At 33.8% G+C, this 26,121-nt stretch overlaps 2 protein-coding genes across 2 annotated transcripts; both read right to left on the reverse strand.

Moving 5' to 3' along the window:
- Positions 1-908: 908 nt before the first annotated feature.
- Positions 909-6,059, reverse strand: LOC139515263 (ankyrin repeat domain-containing protein 50-like). The gene is made up of 3 exons (XM_071304827.1): positions 5,378-6,059; positions 1,331-1,990; positions 909-1,297 (listed from the first exon to the last, which is right to left on the reverse strand). The coding sequence occupies exons 1-3, from the start codon at positions 6,057-6,059 to the stop codon at positions 909-911; spliced, it is 1,731 nt and encodes a 576-aa protein (XP_071160928.1).
- Positions 6,060-6,312: 253 nt separating this feature from the next.
- Positions 6,313-23,080, reverse strand: LOC139516529 (uncharacterized). Its single transcript, XM_071306696.1, has 4 exons — positions 22,539-23,080; positions 10,384-10,419; positions 7,714-7,758; positions 6,313-6,722 (listed from the first exon to the last, which is right to left on the reverse strand). The coding sequence occupies exons 1-4, from the start codon at positions 22,645-22,647 to the stop codon at positions 6,313-6,315; spliced, it is 600 nt and encodes a 199-aa protein (XP_071162797.1). The 5' UTR covers positions 22,648-23,080.
- Positions 23,081-26,121: the final 3,041 nt, after the last annotated feature.

The raw sequence follows: 26,121 nt of genomic DNA on the forward strand, positions 1-26,121 counted from the left end.
CTATCTTTATAAGAATTTCAGCTTTTTAAACATACTATCTCTAACTATTTGTGTATTACTAATTTATCAATGTTTAGAACATGGATTGCTAAAAGTATAATTATCAAACAGAAATTGCAATATATTTTTTTAATATGTTCATAGACAGTTAATATCCTTAAGGTAACATTATTATGTTATTATATATTCAATTGGTTCTTTATTCCTTTTTTTGATACTAGATAATATTTTTAGAGCACAAATTTGTAATAAGCTAAAACAGGGGAAGTAACTCCAAAATTAATTTCCAACACGTTTGCGTTAATTAAAAACTGTGCTTGTCGCTAACAAGTTGTGATGGAAGGCATTTCTGTGAAGGCATAGTTTTATTTTGATGACTTAAATTCAATTCTAAAGTCATGAAAGTCTTCATTTATACACTCTTCCATTGTGACTTGGAAATCGAAAATGCCGACCCAAGCTAAACACACTCGCTGACACATTCATCAAATGTATGACAAAAAGATACATTGTCCTAATTAAATTACCTAGATATTAACACATTTTAAGTCTTTGTCATTGTAATTGATTATAATGACATGATTAACCTGGGGGCAATCACACAGGTGTCAGATATGTAATTAACTTGGAGATCAGAAATCGATGAAACAAAAGGCAATTTTACCAAAACGGCACAAGAGAATTTTGGAAAAAGACGTCAGGGCAGAAGGGCGCGGATGAAGGCACACAGGGCGCCGATGAAGGCACCCAGGGCGCGGCTGAGGGCACCCAGGGCGAGGCGCCCTTCTATTTTGGGCTAGCGAGACCACTGCATGCTATATGACATGTATGAGGGATTTGAATAAATGAAATATAATGTATGAAAATGTTCAAATTCTAACAATAAAAAAACCCATCATTTGCCACTTTCACTGGAATTGATCATTTTGACATAAAAGTTGATTTAATCCTTTTCCCTTTAACAATGATTCTATTTCTATATGTCCTTTCTCCTGTCCTACATTGAGAGCATTTTTACCTTTAAAGTCACACTTATTGACATCAGCTGAATGTTGTAACAGTTCTTTAACAACATTAACATGTCCTTTCTGACTTGCTATATAAAGTGAAGAACATCCATCATCATCACAAAGATCAATATCAACATCATCACACTGAAGAAGTACACGTACAACCTCTATCATGTTGTTGTAACAAGCCATCTGTAATGGTGGGGTGCCATCATTCCTACACTTATTGACATCAGCTGAATGTTGTAACAGTTCTTTAACAACATCAACATGTCCATTCTGACTTGCTATATACAGAGGTGATGCATCATTATTGTTACACTTATTGACATCAGCTGAATGTTGTAACAGTTCTTTAACAACATTAACATGTCCATTCTGACTTGCTATATACAGAGGTGATATACCATTATGTTTACACTTATTGACATCAGCTGAATATTGTAACAGTACTATAACAACATTAACATGTCCATTCTGACTTGCTATAAACAGAGGTGATACACCATCATTGTCACACTTATTGACATCAGCTGAATGTTGTAACAGTACTATAACAACATTAACATGTCCATTCTGACTTGCTATAAACAGAGGTGATACACCATCATTGTCACACTTATTGACATCAGCTGAATGTTGTAACAGTACTATAACAACATTAACATGTCCATTCTGACTTGCTATAGACAGAGGTGATACACCATTATTGTTACACTTATTGACATCAGCTGAATGTTGTAACAGTTCTTTAACAACATTAACATGTCCATTCTGACTTGCTATATACAGAGGTGATATACCATTATGTTTACACTTATTGACATCAGCTGAATATTGTAACAGTTCTTTAACAACATCCACATGTCCTATCTCACTTGCTATAAACAGAGGTGATACATCACTATTGTTACATTTATTGACATCAGCTGAATGTTGTAACAGTTCTTTAACAACATGAATATGTCCATTATAACTTGCTATACACAGAGGTGATACATCATTATTGTCACACCTATTGACATCAGCTGAATGTTGTATCAGTTCTTTAAGGTAACACGATACCGAATGACGTTACGCCACGAGTTATCGTTCCTGACGTTATCGAATAACGTTCACACATACAAGCCAATGCAAAACTATGTGACATTTTTAACGGTTACTTTTTCTAGATGCAGAGTGCCGAGAGTGTTGATGCAATACGTAACGGTTAACTTTTCGACATAGATTGTTTTATCGTTTTCCGGCAATTCTTCTGCTCATTCTTAACCTTTAAAAATGTATTACTTTACTTTTACTTTTAATTCATATTCTGTTTCTTTAATATTTTAGCATCTGCACGATTTATCTATATATGTTCTTATGCAAAATAGACCGAGTTTTATCACTTTATTTTACTCTTAGTTTATTTTTGCAATAAAAACTTTTTCATGATGCACGCCGTATGCCAATGAAATTTTGTTTTGAAAATAGAAATCTTGTCTATAGAAACTTAGGATGATGTGTAAAAAAACGGGGAACTGTACAACTATTAATTGGTGTTAAAATGGTCGTCAAAAACACCGCTCGGGCAAAATGGAAAAAGGAAATTTATCTGGATGAGAATACGGATAGAATAAGGCAAAAAAGCACAATACAAGCAGACTTTGAAACTCATACAGAAAATAGATTGTTATTATGGAATGTAGAAAAGTGGTTTAACTTGGTTATTTTGCCGAATAACATTTCCTGTGTTCCAAGTGTAAACATTCTCATTGGCTGTACAGAGTAAATCTGATATAGTTTCGGAAACATTTTAAAAATAAAGTGCTAGCTTAGTAATATCATAGACCAAGTCTACACAGGACAGACAGCAACATGAGAATGAGGCCTGAGAAAGTTACCGTAGGCTGAGAAATACATGGGAACTTGATTCGGCAAAAATTTAAAAAAAATAAAACCAGGTCCCGTTAGAGTCTGATTAAAGCAAGTCCGAAGTATCCACTTGCATCTATAAATATTTTTGTGTGATTTGAGTTGGAAATGATGTACATGTACAAGTTCGGAGACAAAATGACTGATAGATAATTAACATAGTTGCCTTTTTAGGTCATGGGTGGCATATTGCTCACATGGTATACCCTCATTTTCCAGTGTCAGTCCAAATTTTCTCAACCATCTTCCCAGATCGCCTCTATTACAAAACCTATCTATTATTGTTAACTTGTTCTCGTCCTGAACATGCATGACATATTTGCCACTGGACGTTTAAGCAACCAACAATCAATCCTACAATTTACACCCGTCACTTGAAACTTCAGTTGTTAAAATTTAAATCATTGCCTCTATTTTTTTCAAAGAAATCGACAAAGTTTACGAATATTTACGCAAAAAGAAATATCTACGTTTCCGCTTGCTAAGTATGAAAGTGGGGTAACATGAAACTTTATTTGTAAAATTACAAGTACAAATAAAACAAAAAAATATATGGAACATGTCATTTGTACAAAGAATGATAAATAGAGACATGGGATTTGCAATTTATGAGATAGCAACATCTGGACATTTAACGACATCAAAACCAAAGACATCAAGCAAAATTTGACTAATGGAAATTGGACGAGCATCTTTTTATTTCTAATTTGTAAATTTAGTAAACGTTGGCCCCCTAAATTGGAAAGTATAATTATCACAGTAACATTTCAGTCTCCTAGTACATATGTGTTTAAGTCCTAAAACTTTTGTTCTTCTGGAGAAAATTTACTCGGAATTATTATAGAATGCTTTTTTTCTCCTCGTCCGTTCTACCGTCAATCCCGCACTTGGTGTATATAGGGTTTACAGTCTTTTTGCTTCAGGTTTAAATTATGTACCTGGTGTTACTACTCATATTAAAAGTGCGCATATCGTCTGGATTTTCTTTATTTTTTGTTCATGACAGGTTGCTGGATAAGGCGTTTTGATAAAATATAAAAGGCACGCAGACTCCGGCTTACATCTCCTACATGTGGAATTTCAAGCTGAAACTTTTATATTTCGCATTTGCAGTTTGTTTCACTTATAAAGAATGCATATATGATCTCAAGATTTGTTCGTAAATAATTTTCCACAAATGACACTGTGAAATTTTGCATACAGTTTGCAAGGTTTGTCCGACTTGTTGAGCAGCCAACTCACACATTTACACCACGCTAAACCAATGTGTGTAGCAAGTCAAGAATATGATGGCTGTTTATCTATCATTCTTTTAATGTATTTGAGCTTATGATTACGTCATTTGATAAGGGACTTTTAAGTTTTGAATTTTTTCTTTGAGTTTTGTTATTTTATTTTTTAGAATGTGCATTTTATCAGGATCATTATTTTCCCTCATAATATTCACAACTAACAGAATGTTAAACCTTTTTTGACTGGTGCATCAAATGTGTCTTTTATTAACAACTGTTTTCAAAATTGTATTGTATCGTCCCGAACATGCATGAACTATTTGCCACTGAACGTTAAAGAACCATCAAAAACCGATCAATTAGAAAACTGTTAACTGAATCAAATTTTTAAAGTACTCTATTTCTGCATGGATGAAGCAACGACACCACCATTGTCTTAAATGATGGAGTTAAAAACTCAGTAATTCAAATGAATCCCACGTGAAAGTTTTCATGTTATTTTCACGTGAACTTTACAAAAATATGAAGGTATTTTTCATGATTTTAATTAAATATTTTAATAATCTTATTTTGAAAATTTACGTGAATTCAACGTGTACCTGATTTATGCATGATTCACGTGGAACCAACCAGTTCAAGCAAGTTTCAAGTATATGCTCGTTATGAAAATCAGACGAGCGGAAATAAACATAAAAATAAACACCATTCAGATCCCGACACATATTTTGTTTTCAATATCTCTGAGTAGTAATACCGTAACGTTACATTCTGTATTCAATAACGTCACACGTTTTCGGTCCAATTCTAATTGTATCAATCAACTTTGAAGCCATTTATCTCAAAAACAAGGATGGTGACATATGAGTTTCTATACGTGTATGGATTCAGTATGTAATTCTGGATATTATGTTAGTTTTTTGTTTTTCTCCGTATATAAGAACATAGCCATCCATTGGAAAATCTAAAAAGTTAAGCCGAAAAAAAAGGCATTTCCCCTATATACCTAGGTAAATTTGTCGCCAAAATTGACGTTTTCCTATGAAAATACCAAGAAAACAAAAATGGTGACCCCCATTTTTTATTACATATTCCGATGTAACTCAATTCAAAGAACACGTGTGCCAAAAAGTTTGGAAATCGGGAGATATGCCATTCGGTATCGTGTTACCTTAACAACATTAACATGTCCTTCCTGACTTGCCCATAATAAAGGAAACCAACCATCCTCTGTACAATGATTAACATCACTATTCCTACTGATCAACCATTTGACAAGTGTAATAGTACCCACATAACAACTTCCACCTAGTGCTATATCTTTATCGTAAATATCTTTAGTAGAAACAAGTTCTTGTTGCTTTGATAGATCAAGTTGGTTTAAATGAGTTACCAAGTTTTCAGTAAATAAAGTAGATTTCATGTTTCTGTTGACACATACATTGGTTACATTACCATTCTCCCAGTCTTTCACCAATCTTTCTATATATCTATCTATATAGGTATCAGGTATTCTTATTACAAACTCTATTTCTGTGCCCATGTTATCTGTTATTTGCCAAAGAAATCTTTCTCTAATAAAACCAGTATTAGCATGATCAATAAAAATCTGTATCATCTTCTCCCCAAAGTATTTGGCAAGGAAATCAAACAACTTATCATGGATTATTTTGTATTTATTATCCACCTTGACCACATAGGTACCTTCAAGTGTTTCCAGGGATTTCCTTAAACGTTTGATGGATGTTCCTTTAATCAGTTCACATTCTTCTAGTAAATCTTCTATGATTGCTCCTATCTTTTTATCTTTTGGTGACAAGTTTTCTTCTGTTAATGAGTTGTTAAACATCACACAAAGGACTAAGCTACAATACTTCATCTTACCACTATCACTTTCTCCATACATTTGTACAACTTGATCTTTAAAAACATCAAAAGGATTACTAAAAAAAGAGCTAATGCTTACATTCTTCTGGAGGTTCTGTTTATGATATAAACTACATAAAAGTGGGAAAAAGTCATATTTTTCTGACCATTCCTTTACTTCATCAGTATTTTCCTTAAAGTACACTTCAGCTAAAGCAATTTTTTCAGCAGCACTAAGTTTGAATTCTTGTGAACTTAAATCAATGTTACAAATTTTGAAAATAGAGAGATTGCTAAATAGTTTCATCTTTGTAAACCTCCAACCTACATGTAGAGATGATTTTACAACATTTGTCTTCAAGAAGAGATATAATGTGATCAAGTCTTTGTTTCCAGTCAGTGTAAATTTGTTGATTAAGAGTATATCTGCCACAGACGTCATCAAATACAAACAAAGTTTTCCTCCCATGTTTAAACCATTTTCCAATATCTTCTGGTTTACTGCATAGAATGACAGTATAGCCATGTTTCTTCATTATGAGGGCAATGTGTTTAGAAAGAAAACTTTTTCCAGTGCCAGAATTTCCCACCAGGGTTACTGAACTTTGTGTCAAAACTTTTTGCATTACATGTTTCTCTGCTTCAGTACTAACAAACTGTTGATCATCCTTTTTCCACTGTTCCAAGCGTCTTTCGAACTGCTCTGTAAAATATGAAATTCAATAAATTAACTATATATTTAAAGTTCAAATTTCAAGGTGTAATAACACAAAAATAAAGTATGTGACATCCAGTTTTATTATGTTCATGTATCTTGTCTGTTTTTTTTTGTTTTTTTTTATTCAGTGTTCTAATAAAATATTTTTAAAACTTAAGATGATTAAAGACCAAATATCAATTCATGACATCATATATATATTCTACCTTTGTATATTATAATTGTCGTTTTTTTAAATTACTTGATAATTGATCAGTAGTTTAACTCCTCTTACAGCACTTTTGGATATTTCGTGGTGGTCAGGTTTTATTAGTAGAGGAAACTGGAGTGCTCAGAGAAAAATTTTCACCTTCGACAGGAAAACTGGACAATCCTAGTAAAGGAGTAAAGCACATCTGCCACGTGTAAGGTTAAAACTTACAACCTCAGTGTTAAAAGGCTAGTAATACAGTACTTAGACCACTTATCCACCGAGGCCCTGTTTTTAATTCCAAGAACTTTTAAGATTAACATATTTTGGTAGTATTCTTGAAAATTGAGGCCAACAAATGAATTCTTACACCTGAGAAATAAATGCAGAATTTCAAGTCATACTTAAGAAGCAAATTAAAAAACTGCAAATGGCAGCCAACAGATAATTTTGACACTCAGAACCAATTTAGAATAGCACAATATAATTATCAATTAAATGGTAGCTTGAAAGATGTTCCTCAAAATTTTTGTATTTATAATATAAAACAGTCTACATATAATGTACAACAATTGAACAAGTTTGTATTTATCTTTGAGCAATACTTTTGGAATAATTGCATTTAAAAAAAGTTTATAGATGGACAGACAAAGTGAAAAGTAAAAAGCACATGTATCCTCGATACGAGCCCTTATCAATCAAAACATATATTTCCAGTTATATGTACAGAAGATGCCTTGTTATAGAATTAAGTGACGTTCCAATGTTTTACATCAATAAACTCACCAAGTATATGTTTAGGAATAACTTCATCGTGATCCATCAGAATATCTAAAAATATAAAAACAACAAATTATGAACATGGTACTCTCAGATTTGAACTTGTTGTCTGTTGTGTTTTGTATTTATCTGGTGAGTTAATAGAGATACTAAGATAAACCCTTTTAACTGATTTTTTTTTTTGCTGTACTGTTACATCACTGTACGTCCCAAGTTAGGGGAAGGTTTGACACCGGTACACATGTTTTACCTTGCCACATTATGTATGTTCATGCCCCAAGTCAGAAGCCTGTAATTCAGTGATTGTCATTTTTTGCTGTGTATCATATTTAATACGACATATTATATCAGGCTGTTAGTTGTCTTGTTAGAATTGTTTCATATTTGTCATTCCAGTGCCGTCAATAGCTTACTTTGAGGTATGGATTTTGCTCATTGTTGAAGGCTGTATGGTGACCTATATTTTTACGTCATTTAGTCTCTGGCAGATAGTTTTCTCATTGGCAATCTTACCACATATTCTTTTTTTCCTATTAACAATTATGAAAAGGGTTTTCCTTACACCAAAAATACATGGCCTAAAACTAAAATGAGTGCACTGAAATGTCCCACCCATTAAAACGATCATTACTGAATAATTTGTTGACAGTCCTAAGTAATGTCTACGATAACTGCAAATGTAAAGAAATGTTATGGCAATTCATAGTCCCCTACCGGTTAAAAATTCAGTTTACTGAAACAAAATGCTAAGGCAGCAACCATTTGATTTTCTGGGGGGGGCTATGGTTTTTTTTTCTGTACAAACTTTTTTTTTCGCCTGCGGCGAAAAACAATCTATTTTTTTCGCGACAAGTCGAAAACAATTTTTTTCTTTCAATTTTAGCATTACATATAGTGGCAGCTGAGGGTGAAACAAACAATTTTTTTTTCTCAGAATCAAAAACAAATTATTTTTTTCTCCAAAAATTGGAAACAAACTTTTTTTTCCAAAAAAAACCATAGCCCCCCCCAGAAAATCAAATGGTTGCTGCCTAACTTCATCTATACGATGTCATGGTGTAAACTATATAAAAAATATGAAGTCAATATCTTCAGGCATGACCGATGAGAAAATAAACTGTTCACACAGAGATACGTCTCGTCTATTTGTAATTTTGATAATGCAAATGTTGAAATTAACATAGCAGTACGTTATCATTGAAGTTATGCAAATATTCAAAGTCAATGAACCATGACTGAAGGTACATGGCTAAACAATCTCCATAGAAATGAGATGTGCCAATACTAATACAACTGCATACCAAATACCATTGACTTATCATAAGTCCTTCCCTTTAAACAAACATAAACACAAACATTAACTTGTAAACTATGTAAAAGATTCAAAGTCAATGAACCATGATGAGATGGTGGGGCTTTTTAATCTCCATGGAAATAAGACTTGCAAATGCCAATAAATTTGCATACCAAATATCATTGACTTAACAGTATCAAGCGGTTCATCTTAAACTGATCTAATCACAAACTAATACATGTAAACTAAGCAAAAGTTTCAAAATCAATAGACCATGTAGGAGGGGCGGGTCAAATAATCTCATTGGAAATGAGATGTGTGAATGCTTATTCAACTGAATACCAATTAACATTGGCCTACCACTAATGGTTTTCTTTGAACTAACCTAATGACAAACTAATACATGTATACTATTCAGTGGTTGTCGTTTGTGTTACATATTTGTTTTTAATTCAGTTTTTTGTACTTAAACTTGGCTGTTAGTTTTCTCGTTTAAATTGTCATTTCAGGGTCTTCTTTAGCTGACTATGCGGTATGGGCTTTGCTCATTGTTGAAGGCCATGTGGTGACCTATAGTTGTTAATCTCTGTGTCATTTGGTCTCTTGTGAAGAGTTGTCTCATGGGCAATCACACCACATCTTCTTTTTATAAGTAAAAGTTTCAAAGTCAATAGACCATGACTGAGGGGGTGAGGCCAAATGATCTCCATGGCAATGAGATATGCCAATGCTTATACAACTGCATACCAAATATCATTGACCTTCCACTTGCGGTTCCCCTTAAACTGACCTAATCAGAAACTAATACATGTAAACTAAACAAAAGTTTCAAAGTCAATAGACCATAACTGAGGGGGCAGGGCCAAATTATTTTCCGGACCATGAGATGTGCCAATGATAATACAATTGCATACCAAATATAATTGACCTAACACTAGTGGTTCACCATAAACTAGACCTAATTACAAACTAATACTTGTAAACTTAAGTAAAAGTTTTAAATTCAATAGACCATGACTGAGGGGACAGGGCCAACTAATTTCCATGACAATGAGATGTGTCAATGATAATGCAATTGCATACCAAATATCATTGACCTAATACTTGTGGTTCACCATAAACTAGACCTAATCAACAACTAATACATTGTGGATGCCACCGCCGTGTGGAAAACTGATTTGACGGACGGATGGACAGACCGACGGATGGAGTGCAAACCTAAAGTCCCCTTCGACTTCGTCAGTAGGGGACTAAAAACACCTGTAGATAATCACACTAAGAGTAAAACTGCTATAAGACAATTAACATCAATTTGAAAAAATATATATCTTTTAGGCTTTCCTGAAGTTCAGTGAACTATATTCATGATATTATATGGTTACCTTTTTTCTCATGTCTGTCTTTGACTTTCTTCATTCCTTAAACAAGAAAAACTGCCTAGATGTTTCATAGTCTTAATATTTCTATAACTGAAACCCAACATTGTACAACATAATTTTGTCATAAAGGTAAGGCCTAAATTAAAATATTGTTTGTTTCCCCAATCCCGACCCTGCCAAGCCAGGTGTGGGTAGGTAAATGTAGGTAGGGAAATAATTTTATTTTTCCAAAAAGCTTGAACATTATCAGACGATCCGGCAAGCCTGAAAATCCAAAACGTATAAAATAGTATTTGACTTAGTTTTGACAATGAAATTTGATGAGTAGCACCAATTTTGCAGGGTTGGTCGGGATTGGGGAAACAAACAATATTTTATTTTAGGCCTAAAGAAAACAATATTCATATCGCCAGTCACTTTTTTATCAATAATTTTACAAAATTGAAGATTTAACAAATTGAACACAACTGACGAAATTGTTAAAAGAATTAATAAATTACTATTAGCAGTTAAGGTACTAGTAGATGGGGTGTCCAAATATTGGCCAATAGATTTTTCTTAATCTTCTGTAAGACTTCTTTTTCAATGAACTTTCAAAATTTAGTATAAAAACTGGAAGTTTGGGACCATATTTTTTTGTTAAAATGTACATTGAAATTTACGAAACCACAGTTATTTTATAAGTGTAATATTAGGGCAACTTAATTCTTTTTATTGAGGAAACAACAAACAATATAATTTTTTTAAATTCAATGAGGTGATTGCTTTTCAAAATACCTTCGAACATGTCGAAATATCAAATAAAATAAGGGGGTCACAGGCCTTATTTTCTTGGAAATAAAACAAAGTGAATCTGTGAGCTACTGGTCACTTATGATACCCCTGCCCTGCTAAAAGTATAAGGTAAATAGGAAGTTGTTGAGTGATCAATCTGAAAACATATCACACAGTATAGCTGACTCATATAACCTTGAAACCGAACTTCAGAAATCCTTTTAATGTAGTTTCTTAGAAAGATGCGACGACAAATATTCAGGGGACGGACGGACGGACGGACTGACAGATGGACAGATGGAAGGACGGACAGACAGAGGTAAAACTGTATACCCCCACTTTTTTAAAGCAGGGGTATAAAAACATAACTTGTCCTTTCAAATTCAATATAATTATTTGTCCTTGATTTCAAACAGACTTTCCAGAAAATTTTAAATACAAGAGTGCACACGCTGAAATGTCTTCACGCCTGGTAAACCATCTAATCTCAACCAAAATGTTGAGACGGAAAAAAGTATTCTGGCACTTCCTGTTGAGTCTTTCTGGTTCAAAATATCCAAAATAAACACAGGGTAGGTCGACTTTTCGTCAATTTACTGAAAATCAATGACTTTTTTGTAAATAGGAGAATGTCATGCCATAGATAAATGATAGGCACTGGCTACGGTTACATGGAAATGTAACAATAATAAAAATATTATTGTTACATTGGAGACTAATTGCCGGAATGCAAAGTTGGGTGAGGAACCGATTAATTACAAATGTAACAATAATTACTGAGGCTACGGTTACATTACGTTATTGTTACATGAAAAACAGCAATGTATGCTAGATTGATTAAACTTCAATCTTCTATAGTTGTATTGCTTCATTCTTTCATATGTAGTATATAATGTACTAAACAATACTTGTAATTTAATACTGATAAATAAACAAAAATTATTATTAAACAAATGGTGTACAACTTGAATAGTTTTACTGTCAACGTATATTTGTTCCGCCTAACAGAAGTTCCACTGGAAACTTTGTTATAAACAATGTCATAATACCTATTCCTATTGGAACAAATATTCTATACCATTTATTCCGTTAGGAACTTATACTGTAATATTTATTCCTGTGGAAATAATATTCCAGAATATTTTTTCCTTTTGGAAGTTATATTATGTAGGAACTTCTATTCCGTGACATTACTACGTATTAATGGTTTTGATGTTCTTAAAGATACTACTCAAGATTAGGAGTGTGACTGTCAAAGGCGAAAAATATAGTTCAATGGTTTCACTTTTTTAAAGTATTTAACTGCACACCTACTCTTATTACTGTCATTATACTTTGGACCAATTTTGTTTATGGTGAAAAAAAATAAAACTTGGCCCGGGATGCGTTTTAAACGAAACTGAAACAATATCAAGACATACATGATTTCATACAGCTTTATAACTTGACACAAATTGATAATCAAAAGCAAAGTTTGCTAACTGTAAATTAAATACTAAGAACTTCTGTATGTACACGTATCCGTGGAGGACGTAGTTTCGTTCATCAAAAATGTGTCGGACTTTAAAACAACTTACTGGATTTGTAGAAATTGTCATTGTAAATAACAAGAGGCTCTCAAGAGCCTGAATCGCTCACCTGAATTTTTTTGGTTTAATCTCTCATCAATGATTATTTTGGCTTTTCAATTTATTTAAATGTTCTTTGAATCGTCCTATTTTCTTCAAAAGCAAAAAAAAATCATTTTCTCCTATGTTCTATTTTAGCCATAGGAGCTATGTTTCTTGACATACAAGGAAATGAAATATAAAATTTATACTAGATACTCTGAAACTCTGAAACTCATTTAGCCTAAGTTTGGCTGAAATTGATACAGCAGTTTCATAAGAGAAGATTTTTTAAAGTAAGTCAACATGATGAACAAATTGTGAAAAAAGTCTTTAAAGGGCAATAACTCCTAAAGAGGTCAATTGACAATTTTGGTCAAATTGACTTATTTGTAGATCTTACTTTGCTGATCATATTTGCTGTTTACAGTTTATCTTTATCTATAATAATATTCAAGATAATGACCAAAAACTGCAAAATTTCCTTAAAATTACCAATTAAGTGGCAGCAACCCAACAATTGGATGTTTGATTCATCTGAAAATTTCAGGGCTGATAGATATTGACCTAATGAACATTTTTACTCCGTGTCAGATTTGCTCTTAATGCTTTCGTTTTTGAGATATAAGCCAAAAACTGCATTTGACCCCTATGTTCTATTTTAAGTAACGGCGGCCATGTTTTTTGACGGATCAAAAATCAAAGCACACACTTTGTGCAGGATAATCTAAGGAACAACCATGCTAAGTTTTAACCAAATCCATTCAGTAGTTTCAGAGGAGAAGATTTTTTAAAGTTAGCAAATATGATGAACAAATTGTGAAAAATTGTCATTAAAGGACAATAACCCCTTAAGGGGTCAATTGACAATTTTGGTCATATTAACTTATTTGTAGATCTTACTTTGCTGATCTTTTTTGCTGTTTACAGTTTATCTTTATCTATAATAATATTCAATATAATGACCAAAAACTGCAAAATTTCCTTAAAATTACCAATTAAGTGGCAGCAACCCAACAATGGTTTGTTTGATTCATCTGAAAATTTCAGGGCTGATAGATCTTGACCTAATGAACATTTTTACTCTTGTCAGATTTGCTCTAAATGCTTTCGTTTTTGAGATATAAGCCAAAAACTGCATTTGACCCCTATGTTCTATTTTAAGTAACGGCGGCCATGTTTTTTGACTGATCAAAAATCAAAGCACACACTTTGTGCAGGATAATCTAAGGAACAATCATGCTAAGTTTTAACCAAATCCATTCAGTAGTTTCAGAGGAGAAGATTTTTTAAAGTTAGCAAATATGATGAACAAATTGTGAAAAATTGTCATTAAAGGACAATAACCCCTTAAGGGGTCAATTGACAATTTTGGTCATATTAACTTATTTGTAGATCTTACTTTGCTGATCTTTTTTGCTGTTTACAGTTTATCTTTATCTATAATAATATTCAAGATAATGACCAAAAACTGCAAAATTTCCTTAAAATTACCAATTAAGTGGCAGCAACCCAACAATGGTTTGTTTGATTCATCTGAAAATTTCAGGGCTGATAGATCTTGACCTAATGAACATTTTTACTCTTGTCAGATTTGATCTAAATGCTTTCGTTTTTGAGTATAAGCCAAAAACTGCATTTGACCCCTATGTTCTATTTTAAGTAACGGCGGCCATGTTTTTTGACGGATCAAAAATCAAAGCACACACTTTGTGCAGGATAATCTAAGGAACAATCATGCTAAGTTTTAACCAAATCCATTCAGTAGTTTCAGAGGAGAAGATTTTTTAAAGTTAGCAAAAATGATGAACAAATTGTGAAAAATTGTCATTAAAGGACAATAACCCCTTAAGGGGTCAATTGACAATTTTGGTCATATTAACTTATTTGTATATTTTACTTTGCTGATCTTTTTTGCTGTTTACAGTTTATCTTTATCTATAATAATATTCAAGATAATGACCAAAAACTGCAAAATTTCCTTAAAATTACCAATTAAGTGGCAGCAACCCAACAATGGTTTGTTTGATTCATCTGAAAATTTCAGGGCTGATAGATCTTGACCTAATGAACATTTTTACCCCATGTCAGATTTGCTCTAAATGCTTTCGTTTTTGAGATATAAGCCAAAAACTGCATTTGACCCCTATGTTCTATTTTAAGTAACGGCGGCCATGTTTTTTGACGGATCAAAAATCGAAGCGCACATTTTGTGCAGGATATGCTAAGTAACAATCATGTTAAGTTTCATTCAAATCCATTCAGTAGTTTCAGAGGAGAAGATGTTTGAAAAATTGTTAACGACGACAGACGACGACGACGACGACGACGACGACGGACGCCAAGTGATGAGAAAAGCTCACATGGCCTTTTAGGCCAGGTGAGCTAAAAAAATTACAGTAAATAAATTGTATGTTATAAATGTATGTAATAAATGTCCTCAACTTTCATTATTTAGTACATATTACTAGTCCCATTGTACATTGCTTTTTTTTCATGTAACAAAAATGCAATGTAACCGTAGCCTCAATAATTATTGTTACATTCGTAATTAAACAGGTTCTTACCCAACCATGCATTCCGGCATTTAGTCTCCAATGTAACAATAATATTTTTATTATTGTTACATTTCCATGTAACCGTAGCCAGTGCCTAAATGATAATTGTAGCTAATACGTCTCTGTTTGGTTCAAAATATCTGAAATTGAAGTCACAATCACTTTTCTCCTACGGATTATCATGTTTACTTTCTTTGAATCCGATAAAACTGCTATGATATTAATGACCTAGCAAGAAAATATGTCAATTATTTGTGTTTTTTTTTATGCTTTACGATAACCACGTCTGTAAATTGCAAAAATATTTTTTGTCAAGCCTATTCTAAGCAGAAAAATGAAAAATTCTAAATGGTTGAGATATAAAGGTACTGGTTGAGTCTTTCTGTCACAATGTTGAGACTTTCTGGTAACTTTGTGTCATAAAGTATATTATTGTTAAAATATTGGCGCTGAGGTTTCAAAGTTCAAATTAACTACGACTAGCAATCCTAAATGCATGCAATATTACTATATAAAGACAAAAACTGCTAAAATAGCTATGCTAATGTTTAATTCAAATAATTAAATGTAATTTCTGTTGTAAAAATAAATTTATTTTCCAAAATGAACAACGAAACTTTATCAGTGAGCGGTACTATTCGAGTTTACCTTTTTGCGGTTAACCTGATATATATGTTTTCTGTCTGTGGTAAGTTAAAATCTAAATACTGATACAATTTTGATAAACATGCAGCAAAAAATGACGTTTGTTCCTCTATTCATGAATATTTGATAAATATGAGTTATTTCTGAATAAAAATTGCATATGTTTTAATGATACTTATAAAATACAGAAATTACCGATTATTTAACAAAAAAACATTTGTGTTTATCGTTTAAAACAAAAAAGTTATGTCTTTCTTTCGAAAAAGAAAATACGGACACAAATCTGAATTTTTAGCAAAATACAAAATTTAAACTCATTTTACTCAAAAAATAGCACATGAAGGTATATTTTTTCTATTGCATATTTGATTTAATGAGGTAAAAGATAGCCTATATGCAAATTTTCATCAACTTGTAAATACAGGTTCAAAACTGTATCGTATGCCCTTAATACAACCACTACGACTATTCTACGGTTATGCTCAGCAGTTCAAGACCGTATCCTTTACAAAAGTCGATTCTAGTACGATCGTAATGATGACGTTGTAACAGAAAAAAAACATGAAAATAACGAATTTTCCGTGACATTTTATGCCACTTATACCACGACCTCAACACGATTTGAATTTATTTTAGATCGCCGTGAGCGTTGTGCGATCGTGGTCTAGTGTGCCGAGGGTATTCTCAATATCCGCCCGACATTTCAGTGGCGTAGCTAGGTCATTTTTACGTGTACGCCCGAACCTCAATGAGGGGCCTGAATGAAAAAAGAATCGTACAATAACAATATGTCACCCGACATCCGTCGGGACGACATAACTAATTTCAGCTGATCTATTTGATTGTTATCCATTATATCCAATTTATCACAAATAAATCGAAATATATGTTTGGTTTCAATCAGATATTGATCAAAATTGATAAATGGTTTCATTTGTGTAGTACAATGGCAAATTCAAAAGGGACACATAACTGAAATAATAAGCATATTTCTTACTGAATACCATGCCCTCTCAGCCGAAGTCTTAATCTCATTTCAATAAAAGAAAGTATTTGAAAGCTTGCCTCCCTGTGCAATATGTTATTAAACCGTGACCAGGCCATTGCCTGTCAGTATAAAACTCAAAAATGAACGAAAACAAATTTGATACAGAAATTAACCATGACTGAAAAAAAACCTTCAAGAAACGGTTTAATTAAATCCGACGAAGGTTTAAAAAAATAATTGATATGTAACAAATTTTAACCCAAGATTGTAAACTGATGCAAATAGAAATTCCTTTTATTCATAAAATACAGAACTCATCATATATAATTTATTCATTTTGCTCTCAATACTCGTTTGACCATAAACAGTTTTTGTCCAGCTACCGTAAAATTTTACGAAGGTTTGACAAAGTTATTGGTATCTTCAAACTTCAAAACCACGTACCACGTAATGAACCTACATGTACATATATTTATATTATTGACACCGCGGACGAAATTTAGGACCGAAATGTTTCGCTTTCGCGGCATAAATGTCAATAGCTCGACAAAAAATGCAAACCACATATCGAATCTTAGCACATAATGAATTGCTTAAAAAAAATTAAGGAAAGTGAGTATATAGAATTCACTGTAGATTTAGACTTTGACAGAAAATGAACAAATATATAATATGATACTAATTTTCGTCATTTTTATTTGCAATAACATGCCATTGAAGAAAGACTTAGAAGATTGAAAATTAATTATAATTAGATGAAAATATTTTTTTTACCCAATTCCAGTGTACGCCCGGGCGTTTTGACGTAAACGTAGCTACGCACATGCATTTATTAAAAAAGGGAACTAACAGCTAGGAAATTTAAGAGTAACTCAAAACGATTTTAAGGTGGTATGGGTGTCTTCCTCCATCTTGGATCGTAAAAAACAGAGAACCAAAGGTCCAGACTTTCTATCAAGTCAGCAAAATTTGATGCAGGAATGCAGATATTTAATGTGAATTTTCATTTTATGTGCGTTATGTAATGAACAAATAAAACGGACTTGTAGTATGCCGAGAAATGGTGGGGGTTGAAAAGAATTAGAAAACAAATATCAGAATAAAAAGCCAATAACTTTGCCTGATCATGATTTAGAAGATCATATAAAAAAGAAGATGTGGTATGATTGCTAATGAGATAACTCTCCACATGAGACCAACATGACACAGAAATTAACAACTATAGGTAACCATACGGCCTTCATTAATGATCAAAGCCCATACCGCATACATGTAGTCAGTTATAAAAAGCCGTAAATATTCATGATACTACAGAAAACCAACATACCAATAATTGTTTTTTCCTGACGCGATTTTCAATTGGTGTGTATCCGTTTTATAGTCAATTATCGTTCTGTTATCCTTCTGTTCATCTCCGTCTCACATCCGTTTTATCCTTTATATGTCCGGTAAAGATCGTTAGAGAACCTGTCTACCGGACCTCCAACGGATGTTTAACGGACGAGTAACAGATACAAAACGAACACAGAACGGACGAGTATTGTAAACAAAAAGCAGACGCCTACTGGACACTTCATCCGTTGAACGTCCGTTCAAAGGTTTTTAACATGCTAAAATTTTTCCACCGGACCAACCGGACGTCGACTGATAAAGTTGATACTGAACGGAATGAAACAGATATGTACATACGTCTATAACGGATAACAACACTCGTTTCACGGAACGAACTAATTGATAAAAAGTTATCCGTGCGGCGTCCGTTCGCGCTATCTGGTAAGGTGTGACCGGAGATTTAAGCACATGTTACACTTTTTTTTTTTTTTTACGATAACAAATATTTTATTGCATATTACACCTTAACGGATAGCGCAAACGGATTACTTTTTACAATCCGTTCATGTCCGTAAGACGTCCGTTAATTTTCGTTTCATGTCCGTTCAACATACGTGATATCCATCAATGGCCCTTCTGTCCGGTGGAGAATTTCGAGCATGTTCAATACTTTGAATTAACGGACATTCAACGGATGAAGTGTCCGTTGTACATACGGTAGTCGTCCGTTTTTTTACGGATGTGCATGCGTTCTTACAGAGTGACAAATCTTAGCTGCGGGATAATACCTTGTATACTATAAATATAAATATAATAGAGTATGATTGCCAATGAGACAACTCTTCACAAGAGACCAAAATGACACAGAGATTAACAACTATAGGTCAACGTACGGCCTTCAACAATGAGCAAAGCCCATACTGCATAGTCAGCTACGAGAAAACTAATGACCTTATTTATGTAAAAAAAATTGAACGAAAAACAAATATGTAACACATAAACAAACGACAACCACTGAATTACAGGCTCTTAACTTGGTACAGACACATACATACATAATATTGCGGGGTTAAACATTTAAGCGGGATTCCAACCCTCCCCTAACATTGGACAGTAGAATAACAGTACAACATAGGAACGAACTATAAAAATCAGTTGGAAAATGCTTAATTCATCAGATGGACAAAAATACAAGTGGACGTATATATCAAAAGCACACACGGCGTGTCAATCTAGTACAAAGGAGGGTTTATGTTCATATAACATTCATTTCATGTACTCGTCCTGAATATGCATTTAGTTAGAAAATGAGTATTTTAATGACTCATTAAAACATCAATACTACAATCTGCACAGTTTTACTCCTGTTCATGTTGATTATAAACATAGAAAAAAACGTAATAGAAAAATAACTGACCCACTGACATTTTACTTTGTGAAATTGCTAGAAACAGTACCTATGCAAAAGTAGCTGTGATAGTTAAAGTTAAGTGCTGATGTTAATCCCCAGCACTGCAAATGTAAAGTATAGCGATGTAGATTTCGAAAAGCTAGCTATTGCGATGTCAAGTTAAGCAATTTAGGAATAAATTTTAGCGCTGGAGATATGAATTACAACATTATTGACTTTATAGCTTCTGTGCAAAACTGCTTCTCAAACGCTAGACTATTAATCTCCAGCGCTAGACTATTAATCTTCAGCGCTAGACTATTAATCTCCAGCGCCAGAAAAAAACACAGCTATTCACTATTAACTATTCACTTTAGTACAACCAAAGGTCTCTTTAGAAGCTGCCTGCCATAACTATACAGACACGAATAAAATGACAGTTGAAAAAGATGAGATTAAAATGACAGTTGAAATGTCAAACAATATACGGCAAGTTTATGAATTTTGGCGGTTGTACATTTGTATGTATAATTGATACTAAGCTAGTTGAAAATTTCAATCACCAGAAGATCTCAACATTGTTCCAGAATATCTCAACCGATACCAGAAAATCTCAACATGATCTACTTCATAACATATTCAGCTTAATTAAATTATATTAGTAAAGAAAAGGAGCAAACTGTAATTTTATGTTTATAAGGTTTTAGAAAAATACTAATTTACTGATATATACGTAGTTTATCAATGATTTCACTGTAATTTTGTCAATAGCCGACTGCACTCGCCACATTTACCTGCAGGAGAAAAGTCATTCCAATGTCATTTTAAATCATATTGGTCCGTGTTATACACGAAACAAATCCTAATTCAATTATCTATGGCATGACATTCTCCTATTTTACAAAAAAAGTCATTGATTTTCAGTAAATTGACGAAAAGTCAACCTACCCTGTGTTTATTTTGGATATTTTGAACCAGAAAGACTCAACAGGAAGTGCCAGAATACTTTTTTCCGTCTCAACATTTTGGTTGAGATTAGATGGTTTACCAGGCGTGTCTTGTCTTCTTTACACACCATTGATTTTATGTTGATGGTCTTAAATATAAAGCTCAACTACAACTATCATATAAACTTAATAAGATCCAAGAAAATGAGGTCAAGGTCAGATAAACCAAACTGGAAATACATGTACACCTTGCAATCATTCCATTTACCAAATATGCTTTAAATATAGTTGACTTATCGCACATAGTATCTTAAGAAACAAACGTAACAAGGAAAACATTTATCAATGAACCATGAAAATGAGGTCAAGGTCAGATGTACCCTGCCAGACAGACATGTACACCTTACAATCATTACATGCTTTAAATATAGTTGACCTATTGCATACAGTATCCAAGAAACAAACTTAACCAAGAAAACTTAAGATTGACCAATGAACCAGGAAAATGAGGTTATGGTCAGATGATAATTTCCAGACAGACATATACACCTTTTAATCATTCCATACACCATATATAGTTGACCTATTGCTTAAAGTACAAGAAAAACAAATAAAAAAACAAAAACTTAACATTGAGCAATGAAACATAAAAATGAGGTCGAGGTCAAATAAAACATGCCAAACTGACATGTACATCGTAAAATATGTTCATTCACCAAATAAACATGATATAGTTGACCTATTGTATACATGGCATACAGTATTAGAAAAACAGACCAAAACACAAAAACTTAACTTTAACCACTGAACCATGAAAATGAGGTCAAGGTCAGATGTCACCTGCCAGTTGGACATGTACACCTTACAATCATTCCATACACCAAATATAGTAGACCTATTGCATACAGTTTAAGAAAAACAGACAAAACACAAGAACCTAACTATAACCACTGAACCATGAAAATAAAGTCAAGGTCAGATGACACCTGCCAGTTGGACATGTACACCTTACAATCATTCCATACAACAAATATAGTAGACCTATTGCTTATAGTATCTGAGAAATGGACTTGACCACGAAAACTTAACCTTGTTCACTGATCCATTCAATGAGGTCAAGGTCAAGTGAAAACTGTCTGACAAGCATGATGAAGACCTTGTAAGAAACGCACATACATGTACCAAATATAGTTATACTATTACTCATATTAAGAGAGAAATTAAGAATACTAAAATTCTTAACTTTTTTTCCAGTAGTCACTGAACCATGACAATGAGATCAAGGACAATGGACATATAACAGACGGAAACTTCGTAACATAAGGCGTCTATATACAAAGCAGAAGGATCCAGGTCTTCACTTTATGAAATATTAAGCTTTTAAGAAGTTAGCTAACACCGCTGCCGCCGGACCACTATCCCTATTTCAAGCTTTCTGCAACAGAAGTTGCAGGCTCAAACTAATTAAAAACCAGTTTTTAGTTCCTCTCTCTTTTCTGATTTAGCAATATGTTTGTTTCCAACACTAGATCATTCCTCTTACAGTTAAACATATATATTGATGAAAACGTGTCTTTTTTTCGTTGAATTGTATACTTTATTTTTTTTTAGCATATGGTGTGTCCGATTAATATATTGGGAGGGGGCACTGACTGCCTGAGAGGGGGGCCCACTCCAGTCATGCTTCAGTGATTCCCTAAATAATCAACCAATTTTTTCTCACAAAAGGGGGAGAAGGGGCTGGTCCCCTTCCCCCTAAAATTCCGCCTCTGAATGGATACACTCAATATGCTCTGATGTATAAGAAAATGGGCAGATTTTTATAATAGTTTTATAATTATGTAAAATTTATGATATATATTGGAATCATCTAAGTAAATCAGGTACAATATTAATTTCAGAATCTGCTATAATTACCTATTTGACACAATTGTATTTCTTGTTCTGACAATTCTGTCTTCTCCATTTCTGAAGCAACATCCTGGTATTCTCCATGTCGTACAGCTTCAAGAAGGTGAGTATGCATCTCCACCTTTGCGAATCAATTTGTTGTATAAAAGTCTATTACTTTCCTGTTGAGTGAGTGAAGACTTACAAATTTCCTCTTTTTCTTCAGTACTTAAAACATCAGACTGATACAGGTGGTCAGCTATGTCTGTTTTGGAGTCAACACCATGGACAAACATCATGTAATTCTTTTGTAGTTTAACTTTGTGTTTATTTAAAACTGAAATATAAAAAAGGTATGAATGAAATATACTCTTCCTCTTTCACACACATATTTTTTCTCACTATGATTGGCTGTTTTGTTAAAGTTACTACATTAAATATTAATTGCAGGAGTAATTTTTCTTTGTTGAAAATAACAGGTGCTGATCCAGCTATTCTTAAAAGGGTTTTCCTAACCCAGGAATAAAAGGGGGGTTCCAACTATATGTTCTCATACCAATGCATTGATTGTTAAACTAGAGGCTCTAAAGAGCCTGTGTCGCTCACCTTGGTCTATGTGCATATTAAACAAAGGACACAAATGGATTCATGACAAAATTGTATTTTGGTGATGGTGATGTGTTTGAAGTTCTTTCTTTACTGAACGATTTTGCTTCTTACAATTATATCTATAATGAACTTTGCCCATTAGTAACAGAGAACTATATTTGGTAAAAATTTACATAAATTTACCAAATTAATGAAAATGGTTAAAAATTGACTATAAAGGGCAATAACTCCTTAAGGGGTCAACTGACCATTTTGGTCATGTTGACTTATTTGTAGATCTTACTTTGCTGAACATTATTGCTGTTTACAATTTATCTCTATCTATAATAATATTCAAGATAATAACCAAAAACAGCAAAATTTCCTCAAAATTACCAACTCAGGGGCAGCAACCCAACAACCGATTGACCGATTCATCTGAAAATTTCAGGGCAGATAGATCTTGACCTGATAAACATTTTTATTCCATGTCAGATTTCCTCAAAATGCTTTGGTTTTTGAGTTATAAGCCAAAAACTGCATTTTACCCCTATGTTCTATTTTTAGCGGTGGCAGCCATTTTGGTTGGTTGACCAGGTCATGCCACACATTTTTTAAACTAGATACCCCAAAGATGATTGTGGCCAAGTTTGGATTAATTTGGCCCTGTAGTTTCAGAGGAGAAGATTTTTGTAAAAGATTACTTTAATTTACGAAAAATGGTTAAAAATTGACTATAAAGGGCAATAACTCCTAAACGGGTCAACTGACCATTTTGGTCATGTTGACTTATTTGTAGATCTTACTTTGCTGAACATTATTGCTGTTTACAGTTTATCTCTATCTATAATAATATTCAAGATAATAACCAAAAACAGCAAAATTTCCTCAAAATTACCAATTCAGGGGCAGCAACCCAACAACCGATTGACCGATTCATCTGAAAATTTCAGGGCAGATAGATCTTGACCTGATAAACATTTTTACCCCATGTCAGATTTGCTCTAAATGCTTTGGTTTTTGAGTTATAAGCCAAAAACTGCATTTTACCCCTTTGTTCTATTTTTAGCCGTGGCGGCCATCTTGGTTGGTTGACCAGGTCATGCCACACATTTTTTAAACTAGATACCCCAAAGATGATTGTGGCCAAGTTTGGATTAATTTGGCCCAGTAGTTTCAGAGGAGAAGATTTTTGTAAAAGATTACTTTAATTAACGAAAAATGGTTAAAAATTGACTATAAAGGGCAATAACTCCTAAACGGGTCAACTGACCATTTTGGTCATGTTGACTTATTTGTAGATCTTATTTTGCTGAACATTATTGCTGTTTACAGTTTACCTCTATCTATAATAATATTCAAGATAATAACCAAAAACAGCAAAATTTCCTCAAAATTACCAATTCAGGGGCAGCAACCCAACAACCGATTGACCGATTCATCTGAAAATTTCAGGGCAGATAGATCTTGACCTGATAAACATTTTTACCCCTGTCAGATTTGCTCTAAATGCTTTGGTTTTTGAGTTATAAGCCAAAAACTGCATTTTACCCCTATGTTCTATTTTTAGCAGTGGCGGCCATCTTGGTTGGTTGACCGGGTCACGCCACACATTTTTTAAACTAGATACCCCAATGATGATTGTGGCCAAGTTTGGTTTGATTTGGCCCAGTAGTTTCAGAGGAGAAGATTTTTGTAAAAGTTAACGACGACGGACGACGACGGACGACGACGGACGACGGACGACCACGACGACGACGGACGCCGGACGCAAAGTGATGGGAATAGCTCACTTGGCCCTTCGGGCCAGGTGAGCTAACAAGTGAAACTGCGAGCTACTGCTCACTGATGATACCCCCGCCGCAAGTGGATAATATTAATAGTGTAAAAATATGCAAGTGTTCGGTAAACAGGAAGTTGTCGAGTGATGAATCCGAAAACGCATCACACGGTATAGCTGACTTATATAAATCCTGAAACCAAATTTCAGAAATCCTTGTATTGTAGTTCCTGAGAAAAATGTGACGAAAATTTTCAACTTGGCTATCATGTGTAAAATCAGACAAGTGTTCGGTAAACAGGAAGTTGTCAAGTGATGAATCTGAAAACGCATCACACGGTATGGCTGACATATATAAATGTTGATACCAAATTACAGAAAGGGTGGATGTGTAGTTCCTGAGAAAAATGTGACGAAAGTTTCATGGGACGGACTGACTGACGGACGGACTGACGGACTGATGGACGGACTGATGGACGGACTGACGGACAGACAGAGGTAAAACAGTATACCCCCCCTTTTTTAAAGCGGGGGTATAAAAAGGGGGGGTTCCAACACCATGGCAAACTAGACAAGCTAGAGGAGTCCGCCAACACCATGGCCAACTAGAGGAGTCTGACAACATCATGGCCAACTAGAGGAGTCTGACAACACCATGGCCAATAAGAGGAGTTTGACAACACCATGGCTAATTAGAGGAGTCTGACAACACCATTGCCAATTAGAGGAGTCTGACAACACCATGGCCAATTAGAGGAGTCTGACAACACCATGGCCAATTGGAGGAGTCTGATAACACCATGGCCAATTAGAGGAGTCTGGCAACACCATGGCCAATTAGTGGAGTCTGACAACACCATGGACAATTAAAAGAGTCTGACAACACCATGGCCAATTAAAGGAGTCTGACAACACCATGGCCAATTAGAGGAGTCTGACAACACCATGGACAATTAAAGGAGTCTGACAACACCATGGCCAATTAGAGGAGTCTGACAACACCATGGCTAATTAGAGGAGTCTGACAACACCATGGCCAACTAGAGGAGTCAGAGCTCAGACATAAATAAATCATGTAAGCTAGTCTGAATCTGCTTTTGACTCATTATGCTTATAGAGGTCTAAATTTGCAAGTTTTAGGATTTGTCTCCCTTTAATACAAGACAAACTATGACTACAATAAGTCACATATTGTTAAGCAAGAAATAATTAACCAGAATCAAGAAGTTGCAAATATCGACT

This window comes from Mytilus edulis, chromosome 3 (genome assembly GCF_963676685.1).
Source record: "Mytilus edulis chromosome 3, xbMytEdul2.2, whole genome shotgun sequence".
In the NCBI taxonomy this organism is placed as follows: Eukaryota; Metazoa; Mollusca; class Bivalvia; order Mytilida; family Mytilidae; genus Mytilus; species Mytilus edulis.